The sequence below is a fragment of the Crassostrea angulata genome, chromosome 2 (assembly GCF_025612915.1).
Source record: "Crassostrea angulata isolate pt1a10 chromosome 2, ASM2561291v2, whole genome shotgun sequence".
In the NCBI taxonomy this organism is placed as follows: Eukaryota; Metazoa; Mollusca; class Bivalvia; order Ostreida; family Ostreidae; genus Magallana; species Magallana angulata.
The window spans coordinates 65585483-65608141 of record NC_069112.1 but is presented as its reverse complement, the minus strand read 5'-3'; the positions used below and the strand labels follow the sequence as shown (position 1 = coordinate 65608141).

Below are 22659 nucleotides of genomic sequence, written 5' to 3'. Positions count from 1 at the left end.
GTAGTTTTACCTGTATCTGGTTGACAATCTGAACAACAGCCTCTCTCCAATCATCTCCAGCACTTTTGAAAATGCATCTGGCTTGTTTAACCAGGTCCTGAAAATCAAATGTTTCAGTTAAGATAGCAATTTACGCCCTACTCACACTCGCTCAAGTTTACGCTGAGTAAAAACTCCACGGAACAAAAAGTTCAAGTTGTATTTAAGTTGGTGAAATAACCAATTCTCGAAGTTCCGAGACTTAATAACGTGCGGAAATCTAGCACAGTTAGCCGGATATCACACATACTCCACTAACGTGCGGGGTTCCAGCACAGTTAGCCAAACATAACACGATATTTACATTCCAAATATTTTTTGCTTGTAAAGTGTGTGAAAAGAAACTGCAGCTATAAGACCGTAACAGACACAGGATACTCAAAGGTTAGAATGACTAGTTTTATTATGACGTCACAAACGTTGAACGCTGTAAAATGCAACGTCACAAGCGAGAAACAAAGTTTACGCTTGTGACTGTTACAGTGGCTCTTCCATTGATTTGAACCTACCCTTAGGATAAAACAGAAATTTTGACGTATAAATCACATTTGCAGACAAGGCAATTTTTTGAGAGTTTAGTCTCATAACTGCAGCGGTGTGTGCATACAAATTTTCAGAACGCGCAAGCGCGCGTTACTCAATTTGTATGCACACACCGCTGCAGTTATGAGACTATATCTTTCAAAAAATAATGATTCAACGCTTAAGTACATGTATGCTAACGTGCGGGGTTCAGCACAGTAAGCCCAACCATACTCCTGATCTTAAACCAATCTCGGGGGGGGGGGGGGGGGGGGGTTAATGGCACTGCTCTTTTTTCGATAACAAAGTGACATGCCAGAAAAATAAACATTCACACATATATCTGTTAAGATAATGTCGCACTTCTATTGTCTAAGAATTATTTAATTTGCCTGGAGATTAAGTTTAATAAACCTTAGAGTGGAAAAAATTGAACTTATGTTCTCAGAGTTCTCGAAAATTTTAAATTTTTTAATGTAACACATATTTCATATATTTGATTTGTTATATTAGTTCCATGAGCCTAGCATAAAATATACCGGGACATACAGTTTCAAACTTCGTCACTACTCAATATTGAAATTTACATAAATTCTCACTTAATCTGTGAACCATTGAGTAGTTACATTAACAAAACACATAATTACAAATTAATTGAATTTTGCAGTATATCTTACTAACTACAAAAAAAACCCACCAACTTTTTGCTTACTTGAAAAAACACTTTTTTAGTCATTGTCCTTTTATTGTGCATGTTGGCCAATAGCTGACCCTCTTCTGTCGATAGTCCAACATATAAGTCGATTCTCACCAACCTTGTTGAAAGAATTTCAATAAAAATCGGTTTAAAAAATGTTATCATTTAAAAGTAAGTGTCACTTTTGTTATGTGTTTTGTTCTTACTTGTATCTATCTAAACCGGCATTTGTTGGCTCTTCCTCTATCGCCCGTTTAATTGCTTGAATGACATGATTGCCACCAAGCGTGTAGAGTGTTTTTTCATGAAGGTGTTCCTCCTTGAATTCACTTGGGTCACTAATCTGTAAAAGAAATTTATATCAGAAACCAGGTTTTTAAGATGACCAAGAGACTTGGACTGATGAATAAAATATATATAAATACCGATGGGTCTAGCATGACTGGGAATACTGTCACGATCCCACCGGGCGAGTTTAAAATGGTATCTTTGATGATATTAATCCAAGAACTATCAAAGTTTCTTGATCTAATATGAAAAGAAAAAAAGAAAGATTGAATTTAACAAGTACACCAGTATTTGCAGGTACAGTGATATACAGATAAGGCACGAATAAGGGAGTTTAATTATTGCTGAAAAAGTCAAACAAAACCAAAATACCTATAATTCGCAGGTGCCACCTGAAGCTTCGAGAGTTCTACCTCAAATTGTCCTGAAATTTTGAAATAGTACTACTAGAGTAAAACCTTTTTTTTATATTATTTATTCATTTCATTTTTGGTTTATATAAATATGCACGTATTAACGATTTACTACAAGTATGAGACAGAGTTCATGTAGTTTCATACCAACAAATTTCCCCTCTACATATTTTACTTCATCCGGCACCTCTGTGTCCTCTGGCCTTTCTAAACTGATTGTAGAAGGCATCTCCGGCCTCTTCCTTTTTCTTGACTTTGCACCATTTTGTTTATTTCCATTACCCACGCCATACTCTCTTAGCTTATCCACGAAAAATGAGTTGGATGGTGAGTTGTCCAACTCTTTGAGAAACCCGTTTGTACTCTTGTACTTTGTTCTGTCCAAACGCTTTCCATTTTTTTTACCACTGAATTGGATCTATTGATAATAATTCAATGATGATATATTAATAACACTCACATGTCATGATCCATTGTACCTTATATTTTTTTACTTGACCAACATGTATTCATGATAACCATTTTAGCCTGATATCACAAATATATAATACAATACTATATAGTATATGTTCACCTTTTCTTTTATGTTTTCAATCTATATAGAGCATCATTGTATTTACAATGTATGATTAATACAAATTGACGAATTAATACAAATTGACAAATTAATACAAAATGTGATTCCGATATCTGGTTTGCCACATATGGCACGGAATACAACTTTTTTTCTCAAAAATCTCATATCCATGATAATCAATTTAATAGAAATATTTTTATAGTTGACACACATGTATGTTATCAAAACCAACATATATCTGTAGGCTACTGAATTTAACATGAAAAAATCAAGTTTTCATATTCATGTTTGTTTTAGCGAGTCTAACTATTCTATAGAAGTCACACGATGCGTGTATATGAGGAAAAACTTTACAAATTAGAGATCTAAACTATATATAATGCATATTGAACAATAATGAATTTCAAATTCCAAATGAAAACCATGTAAGCGTTGTCGATTGACAGTAAGCTTGTCAATTTATTTAATCCTACAAACACTGCAAGTATCGCTCCTCTCTCCCAATATATTAATATTGCAATACATTGGAGCCTATGTATATTAAGACAATTCCCATATACTATACTTCGGTTATTGTAGGGAATGTTTTCTCTATAAACTATTCAAAATATTTATTACTTACCCATATCTCTGTGGCATTCCTTCCTGGTTTCGCTGTTTCGATAGAACCAAGCGCGGTACCATTAAGATCTAAAGCTCTTAAACCATTGATTAGTAGGAAGATTCCGTTTTCCGAGCTTTCCAAACTCCAAGACATTTTTCAGAAACTTGTCGTCTGGATTACATGCGACGTCATCGATACATTGATTTTAATAACCTCGTGACATCATAATTCATTTACACGTACTTTTTCCCGTACTTTTCCTGGATTTTTTAAACAACAGTAGATGTGACAAAAATTCACGACATGGAATTTGAGATCTATAAAGAACTATATAATGTAAAAAGATTATTTTAATATATATTTATTAGATTTAATTAATTTATAATCGTCAATTTCAATCTTAAAATAATAAAATTTCTCATTAAAAAACTGTCATAGGATAATAAAAACAGTAAAGTCTTTCAAAAAATGGCACATTATCTAGAAGAGAATTTTCTTTTTCTTTGACAAAAATCACTGTTTCTAGTTATAACAATTTTCCCTTACTTTATTAATCCTGAGACAAAAATTTACATTTGTCATACTTATCCCGGGGGGGGGGGGGGGGGTTCCTGTAATACCAATATCATCGTTAATTTCCTTATTTTATTTCAAATTTCCATATTTTCAATTTGATTTTGGTTTTTTAAATCTTTCAAGTTAATCATAAGTTATAGATTCTAAATCATTGTTACTACAGCAGAGTGTTTTAATCGGAGACGGCAATTTGGCCGTTCCGTCCCAGTATCAGTATTCAATTTGGAATTTGATTATTACATTGCCTGTTATAGATTATTGACCATTGTCACCCCAGACGATGGCCGGATCCTCCCCATTTTCTATGCTGACTGCCCCCCCCCCCCCCTCCATTTATAGATAAATAAATTTCGCTTCCCGACTTTTCCAAACTCCAAAACGCAGCCATATTTCTTAAAGAAACGTCTGCTGTGAATATTGCGTCAATTTTTCACACGTGACGTCATTACTATTTTCGCATGTATAAGCACTCGTAAGATGTCGATTTCTTAGAGAAATATCTCTTAGTGTCCGCAGTTGAAAAAAGGTAAGACGATCATTTTCAAAGTATTTAAATATTTTAGAAAATTATTTATAAACATAACTATATACGTAATTTCCATATATATACATGTATATATATAAATGTATAAATAGTATTGTGGACTTCACCGCCCCCCTTTCTGTTGTTTTTAACAATGGGAAAAGTAATGATAATTTTTGACAAGTTAATAAGTTCCAATATTTATTGTAGAAGTAGAATATCATCATAATATATAGTGTATGTATCCTTGTTTGTATTGGGGGAGGGGGGGGGGGTGGATGCTCTACCCAGAAAGTCTGCAGGTATTTCCGGAGGGAAAACTATGGTGTTTTTACATATTAAGTTTAATCTAAGTTTCAGAGATTTCATCAAAAATATTCGCTGAAATGTTTAATAAACAATTTCCCTGGAATAATTTTCACTTGCGCAAGTGGCCCTTTTGGAAATTCCCATATTTCAATGTAAACAATCGTCTGCTTGATAAATAAAGGATTATATTAGGCAAACATCCACCATCCTTTGACCAGTCATACTTAACACAAAGTCAAGATTCAAAATTGTCATCTAATATTCTAAGAACACAATATATTATCTTAATTAACACAGAAAATTGTCTAATTACATGTTTAATGCTTGTTTCCCTTGTAAGGGGGAATAACTACGCCTCAACTTTATCTAAAAATTGTGTTTTCATTCAACTATACCTCAACATCATGTACAGATCTAGAGGGGGTCGGGTCGTGGGGGTCCCTCCCCTGGAAAATGCAAATTTATTAAATTTTCATAGTAAAATTATCGCAAATATGTCTCTGACCCCCTTCCTTGAATAATTTTCACTTGCGCAAGTGGCCCTTTTGGAAATTCCCATATTTCAACATCATGTACAGATCTAAAGGGGGTCGGGTCGTGGGGGGTCCCTCGCCTGGAAAGTGCAAATTTATTAAATTTTCATAGTAAAATTATCGCAAATATGTCTCTGACCCCCTCCCTTCAAACACAATGATCTCTTCCCCCCCCCCCCCCCGGGAAAAATTTTCTGGATCCGCGCATTATTTGATTGAGTTGTAATGTGGGGGGGGGGGGGGGGCTGACTGACGGCATTTTAACGTAGACTGATTTTGATCATTGGTCTTTCAATGAAAGGTGGGTTTTTTTTTTTAAAGAAAACAATATTTTGTTGTCTTTTTTTCGCTCACTGTAAGAAATAAATTCGTTGATAGAGTTATTGATATATATTAATTGCCCGATTATAAAAATATATTCTCCGTATACATTGAAAATAGAAAAAACCCAGAAGAAATGAGTTACAACACAGATGCAGAGGAATCAGATTCATCGATGAGTTCCGCTCTTTCTTCCGGTAACGATTATTTGAACGATACCATTTAAACGAAAGATAAGTAAATCAATAAAACATAGTATATAGCCAACAGATTTACTTGTACAAATGTTTGTACGTCTGTCTTGATGTTTTTTTTTAGACGAAATCGATTCGGATTCCTCAAGCTTAGAGTCTGATTTGAGCTCAGAATGTGGTAAGGAAAGAACATAAGATTGTTCATTGTTGTTTTCGATTTTCTTTTACAAAAAAAAAACACACCAAATAACCCGTAAAGCAAATATATATGAGAGAGAGAGAGAGAGAGAGAGAGAGAGAGAGAGAGAGAGAGTACAAATAAATTTAATTAGTAGTTGCTATACTTTTTAGAAACTGTTCAAAATCAACAATCTCACCATGATTCATCAGGAAACAGACCAATAAACAGAAAACGTAAGTGGTTTGTTAACGTTTAGAGTTTGGAACTACTTAAAGTGGGTAATTTTTGAATGAAAAAAAAACCCAGATCATTTATTTGTACATTTATGCTGTCAATGCAATGTTTAACGCAATAGGGAAAAGGGGTCGGCCATTTGGATCTAAAAAAAGAAGAGCTGTTGATGTTTTCGAGGAATCTTCAGAAGATGAAATACCTTCAACAAAAAAAAGAAGTAAGCATAATAATGCGCCATTTACTTCAAAATGGCAATAAATGAAGTCACTTGATATGTAAACGAGTCTTGTCTGATCTGCTTTTTTTCATTCGTACGTAACCAATAAGACCGCGACACATTGCCTGTCGATTCAATGGAAATATACAGCTTACGTCAATTTCACCTGTTACCATCCAAAAATTTGAAATATGCGGGGACAAATGGACGCGGACGTCTGAGAAAACAATAGATTGAAACTATAGTTATGGGAAGTGCATTTCAATCCACCTCTGTATGGTGTCCGGATAGGGCCATTTGCGTTAGCGCGACATCGCGTTCAGATAAACGAGACATCGCGCTAACACACAACACGCCGTCGCACTAACGCACCTTTGCACAACACGCCGTCGCGCTAACGCAACTTTGCAAGTTTCACAGTCTAGTAGGAAGTCGTGTCCAGAAATATCAGACTGCGCATACTGAAATATGTAGGCCTGCACGCAAGCATGGATGAAAAATAAATAAAATGTACTTTGAAATATATATCATTTTCATTTATTATCAATGCATATGAATAAAAATATAGTTATTAGTATGTCACTGTTTAAGGATATGCTAGCATCCATGTAAATTATTATAAAATCTACCAATTGACAAATTTACCATAAATATTTAATATAATTCATTAATTCAACAATAATATATTCATCACATGTTATATCCTGTAATTTTACATTTTAAAATTTCTTTGCTTGGTAATATACAGAGCACCTAATATGAATTTGTGACATGTTCGTGTTTTGTGTTAGCGCGATAGTGGGTCCCAGGCATATTTTTGGTAATTTTATAATGTAATTTATAGAAATTTGAATTCTCTAGATCCGCGCATGCTAACAGTAAATAAAAGTCTGAGGTAGATTGAAAATACACTTCCTATAACGATCATTTCAATCCAATGTTTTCTCAGACGTCCGCGTTCATTTTCCCCGCCCATTTCAAATGTTTTCGCTGTAAAGGGTGAAATTATTTCCAATCTTGCCAGTTTATGTTCCACGGTCTTATTCATTCAATGAATAGGGTCATCGGTTATGCTTTAAAAAACAGGGGCACCGCAAAACGGAGCATCCCTTAGCGAAATAAAATATTGTGAGGGAAATGCATTATTTAGGATGTATACAAGTAATTGAAGAGACCAAATATTCATCTTTTTAAAACCTCTTTGAGCAACGGAGCATCCGCTAGCGAAATAAAATTTATTGGGAAATGCATTATTTAGGATGTACACGTAATTGAAGAGACCAAATATTTATCTTTTTTAAACTTCTTTGAATTAAAATATTTCGTTTTTCCTATCCCCATGAACGGTCTGGGGTGTATTTATTGTGGGATGGGGGGTACATTTAGGTGATTGTACAATTCCTTCCATTACTAGCGAAAACAAAACACACCACAAATGTTTTTAACTTAAGTAATATACTATAGTAGTTTTATTCTCCTTATTAAGTACATTACGCATTTCATAATGAATATGAAACGTAGCTAAAGATCTAGCGATTTGTAGTCCGCCTTCTGAATTCAGAATTTAAGCCAAGTGGGACGACACCCCTTAAACGGGGCGTGCAGATTTTAGTCTTTTCTTATAGAGCTATGAATTAAGTAAACCTTTAATTATGTGCTTTTTGTGGCCTGGGGTAAAATGCTGACCGTGGACCCACCGCCACTTTGGAGGGTCCAGAGTGGAGGGGGTGGAGCTTGGTGTGTCAATCTTAATTTAGAATCCGTTTGATCTGTCTTTTAATTGCACCAATCATGCACCTAATACCTAAAACATATGGGTTGTTTATGTGACTGGTTTTTACTGATAAATTGTTATGTATGCACATGTTAGAAATTTTAAAAGGTGGGGGGGGGGGGCCTAAAATTTATTGATTTTAGCAACTTCAAATGAACTTTATCAGGATACATAAATTACTACATGTTTGTTTAACAATTATTCTGAGGCCAATGAGACTGGGAACAGGAAGTTAACTCACCTCAACTTTGAGAGATTTATTGCATCCCCACCCCCTCCCCGAAGCAAAAAAGGAACATCAGTACAAAAAAGCAAGAATAATCAAACTTGCACCGAAGTAATTAGATTATTTAAATGTAGAAAAAAGTAATATGCTAAATCTCGAACAACCATTTCATTTGACATTTCATGCTGGTTAAGTTAAAAAAAATAATGCTATGGATGTGGGGTGTTGGTAAAACGCGGAAGTTATGTGCTTGTGTCACCCCCTCCACTCTGGACCCTCCAAAGTGGCGGGTACATCGTCAGCATTTTACCTCTAGCCGTTTTTTGTCTGTCCTTTATAAAGCGTCGAATAATTGAGATCAAATTTTTCCCGATTCAGAAAAACGTCAGTTGTTAGCCCCAGAGAGCATAAGGAGGCTTCCATGCTGCATTCTCATGTGTGCTATGACCTTATCAGTGGTAGATATTGCCACAAGTAGGTCAAACTTTATGGCCCTTAGCACACATGAAAAAAGTCAATGGATATTAAACTGGATCCATAGTCATTCGTCGTGAGTTTGGTTTTGATAAAAGAACAATCAAATTAGTTCATATCTGCTTTTTAATATGAATGGAATTAACATTCTATATGATTATATTAAAGCCTTCAATCATATGTTTGAAACTCTAAAATTGGTAGATTATCAGAGAATGGACAATTTGAAACGACATTTCTCATCGGTAGCATCACAGTATGCTAAACTACGTGGCTGGCAGTGCTTGGAATCAGCAAAAGCACGTACTATAATATGAGAAAAAAATTTCAAAGTAAGATTTAAAAGTCAAACGTTGTATTCCTTGAATTTTATGCTTAAATTTGACATTTCTACCTAAGCTCTTATGAGCCAAAAAGAATAATGAGATACATAGCATTCTCACGTCTAACGAAAGCCCAGAAACTTCATTCGAAATTCAAAAACGAGATTGGAAAAACTAGATTCAATATCTACATCAACCAATCAAATCATCGATCTGAAAACCTATATTCTGGCGATTTTTTCGATTACAACAATTTTTTACTAAGACTAAGAACTCTGTATCCTGTTATTAAACTGTGTAGATACAGCTAAAAGGAATATATTGTGAAACTGGCAAAGTGCATACTAATAATTTTTCAAAGTGCGTTGTAACGGGGCATCCGTGTTTCATACACACATTCTTTTAAAATTCAACATCTCCCTTGCACATACAGTATGTAAAATTGTAACATTCTGAGACAATATCTCATCATCAAAATACCTGAAAATCCAAAAGCTTAAACTTAAAATCCAGGAGCATCCGAGGGCTTTGCCACAGGCCCTGCACTCCCTGTCAATTTTTAATACACTAAAAAAAATCCTAGCTACGCCACTGCGGTGCTTTGTTAAGATACCGCCCGTTTATGTAATTTTCCGGCAAATCTCTACAACTTTAATTTGAGAAGTCATGATAATTGTCTGACAGCACAATAATGAACAGTTGTCATTTTTTTATTAGACAAGTCGCGACCAGTGATTATTTAATTAATTCAACTTTACAATAACTTTTCTTAAACTTGCCAGATTAACTATATTTTATGATGAATAATTAGCTACTGATCTCGACTTGACAGAAAAAAATATTGTGTTCAATACAGATAAAAACACTAAACAGAATTTTTTTCGTGGGTATGTTTAGGGAGCATTAAACATTTATGACGCATTTGCCGGTGTAAATAAGAATAATGACCGGGGGTCAAAAAATTACCCCGGTCATTTTTCAAAGGGTTCATTATTCTGCTATACACCGGCTTTCTGCATATGCATAGCCTTAAAAGATTACAACGTATCCTTGTTACTTTTGAGTCATAAATTTCCTGAACGAGATTTAAACTCCAAAAAATCGCCACCTATCCTTGCCCCTGAGCATGATCCTCTGCTTAAAGGAAAATAAACTGCAATTTCTCTATAAATTTGTAGCAATCAACAACTACAATGATAAAATCAACTAGAGCAAAGCTCGTTGCATAGCAACGAGTGGGTCTTCCGTAAATGTCGAAAGTAAAGCTAGAAGTTCCTTTAAGAAGCAGAATTCTTAAACCAATATACATGAAAAACTAAAAAAAAAACAAAAAAACGAATTATTCTTGGTACGAGTTAACAAAATCCGAATGATTCTAAATACGAATTAACAAAAACCTTTTCGATACAAGAACGACTTTGCAAATAAAATCCCGAATGTGTTTAAGTACATTTAACAATCATCGAATTATTTTAGGTACGAGTTAATTTAACTTTGAATATAACACTATTTTCTTAACCAAGAATGTGGAATCAAAATTTCCGGAAAAATCAATTTGTTAAACCCCTATATCTCTGTAATGCATCGTCCTATTTTTAAACGGATTTCAGATTTAAATTAAGTCTTATGAGTTGAAAATGTTTGCTTCTATAGTTATTTACAAATTATTTTTCAGTAAAAAGTTATTATTTAAAGACTTTGTAGCCCTCCTGGCCCCTAATTAGAGGAGTCAGCCCCTTTTTCTTGATATCAAATGAAAGGTCTTGCAAATATAAACATATTTTGTTCAACAACTGTTCACGAATTGTTAACCGTTCTAGAGATATCTGAACAACTGTGTTTTAAGGGCCGACCCTTAAACTCCTTACTGGGGCCACCAACAAAAAAGTTTTAGGTATTATATTATTAAAAACATTATTTTGAGCAACTTTTCTTCTACAATGCTTTTCAAAATAGTTCTCCTTTTCTAGCTATAAATGATCAGGGTTTTGGACTTCTGGCCCCTTGAAACCCCTAATTACGTAACATATGACTTAGGTATGGTACTGTATAAATAAATAACTGTACAAAGAATATTTTTGCTTCTATAATATATAACAAATTATTTTTCAGTAAAAAGTTATTATTAATAGACTTAAGAGCCCTCTTGGCCCCTAATTTAAGGGACCAGCCCTTTATTCTTGATATCAAATTAATAGAATAACAAGAGGGTCTTCCGTTGGAAGCGGAAGACCCTAACAAGAATCAATAGAATAACAAGAGGGTCTTCCGTTCGAAACGGAAGACCCTAATAAAGAAAAAGAAACCGTAGAATAACAAGAGGGTCTTCCGTTGGAAACGGAAGACCCTAATTATGGTTTATAAAATACTGTTGTAAAGATTTTGTGAGGCAAGCCATTTAGACTTAAATTGAAGCAAATTTACACTGTCGGCATTCTGACAAAATTAAAGTAGCAATATCTTTACATGCATATTCAATTATGCAGAATGTTTTTTTTAACTAAAAAAAGGAACGATTTGTTTCAAACTTCTTAATTATAAATACTTTGTTAAATGCAGGATTATCATATAATAGCACATTACCACAGCAACATATATATGGAATACTGAAAATACCGGTTTTCAAGCTAATAAAAATACAAAAAAAAACCCAAAAACCAACAGACATAAATGCAAAACAAACAGAAATCATCATAAAACTAGGGATGCACAAAAATTAACAGGTGGCGTTTTGGGAAGCAATATGGGTGGCCTGTTTTACGTACTTTTTTCAAAATTTTGATTGGCATATAAATACATTTGGTAGTAAAGAAGATCAATTTTAAGACTTAATTTTGCCTTTATGGTCGTTTATTATATTTTTTTGGATTGTTGGCTTTAAATTACCATTGATGATCTTGATAATTTTTTTGTTTTGCTTTTTCTGCTGCCATTACTATTGTCATGTAATGAATTTACTTTAGTGTTTGCTGTCACTAGGATACAGGTTTCCAGATCAATGACCAATGATTGATTGGAGGATTTAGATATTGAATCTCATGTTTCGAAATCTTGAATCTCGAATGCATCGTCTGGGTTTTCGTACACCTGGAATAAAATTTATATTCAATTTCTTTTTTTAATTTTTAAGTCCTGTCTTATTTAATATAAGTAGTATAAGTGGCTGTACAGAGGGGGAAAACAATGGGCGCTATTGTTCTCAATTGAATGGAGCTATTGTCCCGGGCACGTGCGGCTGTAGAGAGGGGGAAAACAATGGGCTATTGTCTGACCACCGGTAGCTGTAAAACAATAGATCAATGATCCACATCGGTGACCCCAACGGGAACGTCGTCACCCAACGAGAGGGTAGGGAGGGGTATGTTACTTTACAGAGAGGTTAAACAAAAGAGGGGGTAATTGTTCTCGAATGAATACGATACACCTTTGATCGATTGCGTTGTTAACTATGAATGAAAGTTCACCTGAAAGCATTGGGCAATGACGATATACGTCTTTGATCTATTGCGTTGTTAATTATGGGTGAAAGTTCACTGTGCGATGGTGCAACGCACTGATACTGATGTCTGAAATAAAAGATGGTTATCACTAAAATGGTGTTTATCAGATATAGAAAAGACACCGATTAACGAAGTGTGGTTGAACATTATCAGTGAACAGGATCATCTCCTACACTCGAATTTCATTTTGTGATTCGGACAGAAAACATCATATAATGAGACTAGACGTTTTCATGGTCAGATGTGTTATCTGATCATAGACAAGTACACGGTGATCTCACTTGAACTATTAAGGAAAATTATTATCCATAAAACTTAATACAGTAATAGATATTCTTGTTTTCAATATATCTACTCGGTACATTAGGTTTGACTTCATGTGTGTTGACCGTGTAGACAGACTCCAACCAATTTTTACGCAACTCAGGTGGTTATGTTTCTTACGATCGAATTTCACTACGTAGCTTTTCTCACTTTTCAAACATCAATCACTAGATGACATTGACAGAGGAACGGGGTTGACTTACTCTCAGTCATATCGAATCAAAACTGTTGTCATTTCAGTTAATTCATTTAAACAAACAATGATAGTAATTCAATAAAATTTAATCAAAATTTTTTTCAATATGTCAAAAGCTTGCACAGCCTATCTTGACTACAGTGCAGTCCTTCTTTGTCTTTCTGTCCTTACTTCTTGGAGCTAAAAATCAAAGAAAAATCCTTTAAAGTAGATCCAGTGTTCTGTGACGTCACACATTTTTGTAAAACTTTGAGTTCTATAAAAATTGTGCAAGATAGTTTTATTTATTTTATGTGAATATAATCACATGGATGTAATTAGAATTATTGGTAGGTTAAAGATATTTTCGCACTAAATTTTATACTAAATTTCCAAATTTTTATATATTTTATTTATGCAAAGGGGAAATAACTCTTTTTCTGACTTTTCTCTCAGTTGTATGTCTAAATGCTATAGTTTTTCTTATTCCAACGATTAATTTTAAAATATTTTTGTAATTTCAGTTTTCTGATAAAGTTGACATTAAAATTAAACAAGAAAAACAAATTTCTGCCTACAAGATTTTACCTCTAACAGAAAAAAAATACATTTTTCTAATGCTAAAATATGCTTTCGTTTATGTTTATCTGGCATCTCAAAAAGTGTGATGACATGTATATTTTTTCTAACAATTGATGACATTTAAGTCTACTAAGTGGAAATCAGTTCAGTTTTTCAACTTTCCTCAGAGAATTTTACGAGTATGGAGCTACCTTAAATGTATAGAATATTCAATGACGGGTCAAACAAAATAAAGAGAAAATAGACTATAACTAGTATACGTCTTCGTTTTACTGGATTTTTTGTAACTGAGAGAGAGAGAGAGAGAGAGAGAGAGAGAGAGAGAGAGAGAGAGAGAGAGAGAGATTTGAAATAAAACATTTGACTTACGATCTGAGGTAATAAGACGGTGGAGTTAAGATCAGCTTTTGGGGGGCATCGTACGGGGTCGGCCACCCTTTGCCCCAGGTGGCAGCGGTCTGTCACGATCCCTTTCAGTTCCAGTGCCAGTAGATTCCATCATTTCCAGCTGTTAAACAAAATATATTTTAAATTTTATTCTATATATATAGGCTTTTAAGAGGTCTTTTTTTTTATTGTTACGATCAATTAGGTTAACTTCTGTACATACACGCTCTTTGGGGCGGGTTTCCTCGTCCCGTGGCTGGGGGTTTTCAACATCACTCTGTCCTCTCCCCCTCCTCACTGGGACGCAGCATTTAATTCCAAAATGGCCTAAGATGGATCGTAAGATCCATCCCAGGAGGAGGAGGAGAACCATTACTACAGCAGAGACTGCCAGGCCATAGGCATCTTGGACTGTAATAAAATTAAACACAAAAAAAATTAATTATAAATACGCTGTACATGAACACAATAGAATACTTTATATTTAAACTCCACCTGGGGTCACTCTACTTAATTTATAATTTAAGAAATGAATTAACTACTTACATGCTGATCTACAACATCAGGTTTCGTATCATGCAAAACAAAAATCAAAATTGGAACAGATTGGAAAAGAAAAACACGTACATGCGAAATATCACATTTATTTCTACAATCCAAAAAGAACACAAAAAATAAGAGTACATGCATATTACAGAAATACAATATTAAATAGATTCTGAATCAAGTTCGTCCATTTCTATATTAGTGTCATGAACAGAGGTTTTTAATCTGTTGAAAATATCGTGTTCCTCTATGATGTCGCTGGTCATGCGATTAAAACCGTTTTTCTTTTTTTGCCGTTGATTATAAATGCATGCGAGAATAACTATGGGTATTGCCAATAAACTCAAGAAGTAATAAACATATTTACTTTGTTTATCGGTCGTGTTAGTCCTCTCTGCAGGGTAGGATATAGAAACAGGGGTGGCTGTAATGACTGTGGAAATGTTGACTGTGGAAGTAGATGTGGGAGTGATGGATGTTAGATCCTGTGTACTGATTACGGGAATGGATGTGTGGGGCTGCGTGAGAGTAGAATCGGTAGATGTTTGATCCTGTGTGCTAATTTCGGGGGTGGATGTGCGGGGGTGTGTGAGAGTAGAACTGGTAGATGTATGTTCCTGTGTGTGAGCAACAGGGGTGGAAGTTTGGGTGTGTGAGCGAGAGGAACTTTGGACCTGTGTGTGAGTGACAGTGGACAATGTACGATGAGTGCGAGTATCAAAGAGAACACCGGCGGATGTTCGCTTGTTGTCAGTTGTTACCGACGCGCTGGTAGATGGAGGTCTGGTATCTAAAGATATAATAATAATAATAGAAATTCAACAACAACATAAAAACGAACAAGAAAAGAGATCAACGCAATATTCCTCCACCATGTAAAACTAAATAAATAATCAATAAACAAAAAAAAAGAACAACAAAAAGATAAAAAAGATTACAGTAATATATAAAACTCACGCATAGACGACGTGTCGGTCATTCTGATCGTTGTTTGGTCTGAAAAAAAAATCATATCCATTCTCAAAAGTGTATTAAAACCGTAAACATTCACACAAGATTGATTATACATTACCATGTTTTTCAATTATAGAAAGGGGGAATAGGTTTGCTCCCGCCTGCCCCCCCCCCCCCCCTCCATCCCCCCCCCCCCCCGTTGGATTTTTTTTCCGGTGCTGTACGTTAACATAAAAATACAAATAAAGTTCAAAACGTGAAACTAACCATACTTTGCATACAATAATTATAAGTAATGATACAAATAATGCAATTATGTACCAGAGCAAATCACCTCTTCTCCCACAAAGTGACAGGGCATGATTGATTTTTTTTTTGTAAATTGTACATGGTCAGCAGAATATTACGTAAGTCAAGGCTGTGTGCAAATTTCTTGATGGTCTGCAGTATCTTTACAGGTCTAGGATTGGTCAAGAATGACAGGAGGCGGAGTTTTCCCATACAACGATACCGCATATTTTTGAGAAAGAACGAAAAGGATAGAAAGAACAATTATTCACACAGGTGATAAACCGTGTTTAGCAACGTGGAGTTGAAAGGAAGGAAGAAGTGATAGAAAGAAAAGATTTTTTTTACCTGCACAATACAGGGGTTTTTCCGAAGTATCCAGAAGAATAATTTCTTTAATATTATTTTCAAAGCAGAAATGTGCATAGTGTTCAACTGGTCGGCAGCCGGGTCCTGCGATCATTAATTGTAGAATTATATCACTGGATATAATTTTTTCTATTTCACACTGTACTTTAACATATTGAGCATCCAGCGGACACACAATTTCACCCTTACATTCCACAGAAAATGGAGTACGGTCACAGAAATTGCATTGAAATGCTGATCCGCATCCGATTATAGAAATTAAGATTGTAATGAAATACATTTGTAAATATATATATGCAGAATCAAAATCTGACAAACTTATCCTCTTTCTGTATGAATTGAATGAAAATGATCAGAAATTTTTCAACTTGACTTTAATATAATTTGTGACACGACTTGGTAACTTTTACTATAGGATTTCTTGTGCTGTATCTGTGATACAGAACACTTTTGATGGGCGTTTCTTATGCAAATGAGGCAAAAGTGTTCTGTATCTGAGAAACATCACTGATAAAACATCGGTACTCTTTGGATTGCTGCCAACCTTAAGAAGAAAAAAAAACCATGAATAAATTGATCAAGCTTTAATGTTGCTGTTTGGCAAAAACCAAAATCCTGAAAAAAAAAAACCATTTCATGCATTTTTTTAAAATTTAATTTCCAATGCTGAAATTGAAGTTGCAATTGGCAAACACGGCTTTGTTTGAATTTGTAAGATCCTGCAAAATGTTTTCACATGGAATATTTTCAGATTTAATTTTTTTTCTCGGGAGATAGGTATCACACGCTGGTTCCATAGGTGGATCCAAGATCTTTGACACATCCATTTCGATTTGTTCACTGCTTCTCTTGTACTTTCTTACACTTTTCTCGCACCTATGACCAGTGCGTCGCATGATTTCCTGCTCAGATACTCCATTCATATACAACTGTGTGGCACACGTACGTTTTCCACTATGATTAGTGAAGTTTCCTTTTAATCCACCCTTTTGAGTTATGGTTTTCATGAACGACTTCAGTTTATTTACTCCAACCACCTGCTGTCCGAAGCGAATCTGCTCTTCATCTGTAGGAGGCAATGGCCGTCTATAAAACGCACCGGTATTTCCTAATGATCCCAGATATACAGTACAGCTCACGAGTATCCCGACACCCACCGTGTAAAAAACACGATGGAAAACGGTCTGTGTCGCACCGTGTACACGGTGTGACACCGTGTATGTGTATTGGAAAATTCAAGAAAAAACACCGTGTCGCACCGTGGCCGCCTGTGTAACTCCGTGGCCACTGTGTTACTCCGTGGATATTGTTACCTGAGACTTTGATAGAAATAGCGTATGTTTAGAAATAAATAAATTATGGCTAAACAAGGTTTGAAACATATAGATCCTTTTCATATTTCAAAAAAAATATCGACTCACGTTGCATAGACCTAGAAAATTGTCGGGGCTGTCAACGTGGAGTTAAGTTTTTGTGATCTGAAAACTCGACGTAAATGGGTGCCTTTTAATTCATTTGTTCTTAATTAAATTGTTATAAATTCACCAAATATATTTAATAATCAGTTGATATATAATCAAAATTCAAATCAATTTAATCGTGTTTTCTTTTCTAAACACACGTGATGTTGTAACTGACGATCCGATTAAAATGTCGGGAGATTAAACGTCTTATTTTCTGTTATCTGAAAACTTTCTGATTTATTAATTAATTTACAGTCTTAATATAAACCAATTAAAAATGAAAAATGAAAACATTTCAGATCATGTTTTTTTTTAAAAACACGTTGATGTGCTGTAGTAAATAACAACCCCATATTACCGGTGACTCGAATAATTTGGACTTCAGCTATTTATGTAGCAATAAATAAACAAAAAATCACTTTTATATTATAGTTTATAGTTAAATACCTGTACAAACTCTTGTTAAATTATATTCAAGCATTGTACAGGTACTAAAAATATACCCGCATTTCATAAAATAACTTTCAACTTTATTTCCGTATAGCGGGTAATGGCCTCGTGATTTCACATGAAAAATCACTCGTGCGATACACCTGTACGGAAGCTGATCAGATACACAACATTGTCTTTCATCTTGGGTTCTATACACAACAGGTGTTATTGTCTGTCTTGTTAGGTGTCATTCTAATTTACAACTCACTGTGTGTATATTTGGACGTCTGAACAGGTGTACTCGAGATGCCGTTATTCACACCTTTCCACGGACACCTGTTTGGTAACTCATCACAACCCGTCGTGTGTATGGTCTGAATATATCTTTCTTCTACTTTGTTAGTTCCATGATTTTTTCTAATCTCTAACAAACAAACAAATTGTCTGTAGATATGTACACAAACAACTACACGTAAGACTATCGGCGCGTGGATCCGGAGAACAATTCAGCAACTCTATAAATGCGGGAATTTCACAAAGTATTAACTTGCGATAAGAAATTATTTACCGGGTATACATACATGTATGTACGACAAAACTTGATTGATTAAAAAGATGAATGAGATAATACCGGTAACTTTTTGCAAGCATTTTAAACAGTTAACACAACTTTATTTACTTTATAACCAATCTAATATGTGTGATGTAAAATAGCGTCGAAATTTTAACGAAAAATCTTATTACATCGTGTACTTTACAAACTTTTAGTCATTGTGTTAAAATTGTTATTAAAATTATGGATCTAAAATAAATGAATTAAATTTATACAAATAGAACTCTTATAATTAAAAAATGATTGCACAAACGTACACACTGAGAGAGAGAGAGAGAGAGAGAGAGAGAGAGAGAGAGAGAGAGAGAGACAGAGAGAGAGAGAGAGACAGAGAGAGAGAGAGAGAGAGAGGAGAGAGAGAGATTCTACAACGCTATATTCCAACTCCATACATGCAATATAAGAGGGAAGAAACTAAACATTTCAAACACTAAATACTTCATTGCTAAACATTTTTCTATTTTGCGGACTTAAAAAAAACAATAGAACGACATTTTTCCCTTATCATGGAAGGAGCACGTGGTCTATCTCGCGGGCTGATTTGATTGACAGGGATAGCACGTGGACTCTGCCTGCATTAAACTGAATTACAAGTAAAATGTACTTAAAATTAAACTCATACCGGTATTCCCCCCTCTCTCTGTCTCTCTCTCTCTCTCTCTCTCTCTCTCTTTCTCTCTCTCTCTCTCTTATATGACGATCATTAAACAATCAAACAGTTATTATTGCAATACTGAGTAGTTTCTTGGAACACAAATAATTTCTAAACCCAAGTTGCTTATAAAGATGAAATAAAAAATTTATCAAGTACCGATCCACGGACTCTAAGCGCTATGAATATGTACTGTGCGGTACTACATGGACAAGTACATCACACATGTCTAAAAGAAAGAAAATTTGAAAATATATGAAATATAAAGCCGTATAATTATATATTTAGAGAAAGTACAGTTGTTTTCAACAACCCGTTATATTTGTTATCGTTGAATAGAGTATAAGTGAGAGAAGATCACAGTTATGATTCTATGCACTATTGAAACTGCCAAACTACAGTAGCTGCGATTATTACTACGTTTAAAAAAGGGACTGAAACAAAAACTTATGGAACCGTGTATTTGAATTTTAAAAAGGAAAAGAAAGTGTTAGTGTTTTAATTGATCAAACCTTTATGTTGGCAATATCGATTTTTTTTGTTCTTAATATCAACAAAAATCAACCGTAACAATTGCATACGTCTGAAAATTGCGTGCCTAAAAATTTTATTTATTTATTTCTATTTTTTTTTTTGGTCTGTTTCTTTTATTCTCTTTCGTGCAATATTTTATTCTTTATAAGTTTTATTCCTAAATCCTCCTTTTTTCACAGGTAAATACCGCGTGTTACACCGTGTTACTGTCCGTGTTGCATCGCGTTGCACCGTGTCGCACCGTGTTTTTTCTCGTTCCGAGGCCGTAACAGAGAACAATAGATCAAAGGTACCGACACTTCCACGCTCAGCGTGGACTTTCAAACACGGTGGTCGGTGTTTTTGTCGGGATACTCGTGAGCTGTACTGTAGCTCGAAGTAATCAACCAAGCATCGGTCCCCTTCAATTAAAAAAAAAACATGATTCGATTAACTGTAAACTCTAAAAATGTTATTTTCGGTTAAATAAGCTCTATATGCGCGGATTCAAAAAATTTTCCAGGAAGGTCCAACGGTTATTCAAGTTTGACGGGGGGGGGGGGGGATTGGGTAACGATGCATATTTATGGTATTTTTATAATAAAAATTTAAAGAAATTTGAATTTTGCAAGGGGGAGGGTTTCTGGACCCTTCAGACTCCTCCTCTAGATTCGCGCATGCTCTAAATATGTTATTTTATCACCATTAAAAAGTGCATTTATTGGCTTACCTGGCGATGAATGATGTCTCAGGTTCTTAGACTGCACATTCAGATGCCCAAGGCCGCCTTTGTAGGTCTTTGTGGCCCTTCCCGAGAACTGAATAAATCGCCCAGCGCTGTCCTCTCCGATCGTGAACTGCTCACACTGCAAGTCGTGGTGTTCGTCGTATCCCCTTAGTCCAAAGACTTTGCATGCGTAAAAGAAAACGGTGTGTTGCAACTGTTCGGCACTTTCCTTTCCAAACACGTGCTTTTGCCACAAAGTCTCTTCGTCTTTAGGCAGAATAGGGTCCACTTGTTTTAAACTACACCCGAATCCTTTGTCAATTAAGGATTTCATTCTTGCATCAACCAATTTCCGGAAATCGGTAAATTCTCCGTTATTTTCGTCAAGGAAATTCTTATCATAGACACCATTGTCTTTCAAATATCGCAAAAGTCCGCACAGTATGAGGTAGATAGATCTTGGCGGATATTCTGTTCCATCGCGCTTCCGCGCCTCCATTACGAACCGTCCAAGCCAAAAACTCATCTGCTCCGTGGTCATCAGCTTAAAATCGGGAATATTTTCCCGCCGGTTGGCCCGCCATTTTTCAAAGAGATTCATGGCCCACTTCGTGTTGTTTTTCGTATTAACGTTTTCTTGATCTTTGATAAGTTTCAAGATTTCATCATCACTTACAGGTTGACCAAAACGACTGTCGCTTGATGTAGATGCGCTGTCCTTACAATCTACGTCCATTGCTCCGGTTTTTATACCATCAACATCCATTGCTCCACAGCCTGCCGAGTCGGGAGTTAAACATAGGTCCAACAGTCCCTCAAATGCGGCGTTTTCACATTCTAACGTCTCGCATACTTGCGATAGGGTAATGTCATCTATTTCGTTGACCAGAAATTCGTCAATCGGCGCCAGTTCGGCGAGCAAATCAAAATCAAACTTTAGATCAAATTCTCCGTCCATCGTCTTCAAAGTTTCGGCGCATTATGTCAAAATTAAAGTCTAATAGCATGATCAGCTAAATAAAACATATCTCATTGGTCATTTGATTGCGTGATCTTGGAATGATAATTTATGATTGGTCATTTTATTAGTGAGAGTGTTATAACCTTTTTTCCTATATTTGGGGTCGAGTCACAAGTCATTTAGAATACTCGTTTCCTATTTTATCAGAGATACAGGGCGGGCCCGGCTCGAGCTGTCGCTCTCGCCTTAAGCCACGCCCTGTATCTCTGATAAAATAGGAAACTCGTACTCTAAATATAACATACACCTATCATTGCCTCACTGATTAGAACTGACACAATAATGTTAAAGATAATTGAGCTATTTCATTGTGTCACCCGCACGGTTATACGATGTAATGTCATGGTACCCTGATCCCACCCTCAGGTGATGATAGATTGTTGAAAGTCGTTATACTTATTCACGAAAATTTACAGTATCTGCTCAAATTAATTAATAAACCCCTCGTATACACACAATGCATGTATGTAGTATGTACCTAAACTTTTAGGATGAAAATGTTAATGCATGCACGGATCCAGAAAATTTTTCGGGGGGGGGGGGGTTCCGAATGATAATTGTGTTTGCCAGGGGTAAGGAGGTCCGAGGCATATTTGCGATAATTTTACTATTCATTCATTCATCTTTTATTTCCTCTATAAAGAGATACAGAATTAAGAATTAAGTTAATTAACACATTAATCTATGTACAAGACCCCCCCCCCCCCCCCCCCCCTGCAAACCCTCTAGATCCGCGCATGCAATGAATTAAGGATCCCCACCCTTCTCTCAATTCAGTAATAATTTAAAAATATATATATATATAAAGACAGAATATCTTCGTTTCTGTAAATGAACAGAATTTAATTGTTTTTCATTCCGTTATTTTAAAGTTAAGGGGAGGGGTTATAGCGTTACACCGACACACCTATGAAAATAAGAAGTTAAAATCTCTTTTTCTAAAAAAAAATCGGTTTCTATTGTTTTTGTTTATTCTTGCAGATTTTAGGGTGGTTTTTTAAAATTCACCAATGATATTCCTTCAAAAAATAGTTTTTAAGGGGGTGAAACATTCGAAAATTTCACTCCTCGGGGTAAAAGTCAAAATG

At 35.2% G+C, this 22659-nt stretch overlaps 2 protein-coding genes and 1 pseudogene across 2 annotated transcripts; 1 reads left to right on the top strand and 2 right to left on the bottom strand.

The window, feature by feature from the left end:
• The first annotated feature begins 5466 nt into the window (after positions 1–5466).
• On the top strand, positions 5467–8831 carry LOC128172762 (uncharacterized). The gene is made up of 5 exons (XM_052838515.1): positions 5467–5599; positions 5721–5774; positions 5948–6010; positions 6133–6228; positions 8607–8831. The coding sequence occupies exons 1-5, from the start codon at positions 5539–5541 to the stop codon at positions 8780–8782; spliced, it is 450 nt and encodes a 149-aa protein (XP_052694475.1). The 5' UTR covers positions 5467–5538; the 3' UTR covers positions 8783–8831.
• A 5404-nt stretch (positions 8832–14235) lies between these two features.
• LOC128172793 (uncharacterized) lies at positions 14236–15518 on the bottom strand (annotated as a pseudogene).
• A 1033-nt stretch (positions 15519–16551) lies between these two features.
• On the bottom strand, positions 16552–21628 carry LOC128172806 (uncharacterized protein KIAA1958-like). Its single transcript, XM_052838551.1, has 3 exons — positions 20554–21628; positions 20212–20245; positions 16552–17284 (listed from the first exon to the last, which is right to left on the bottom strand). Exons 1-3 carry the CDS (start codon positions 21506–21508, stop codon positions 16804–16806), a joined length of 1470 nt encoding a protein of 489 aa, XP_052694511.1. The 5' UTR covers positions 21509–21628; the 3' UTR covers positions 16552–16803.
• Positions 21629–22659: the final 1031 nt, after the last annotated feature.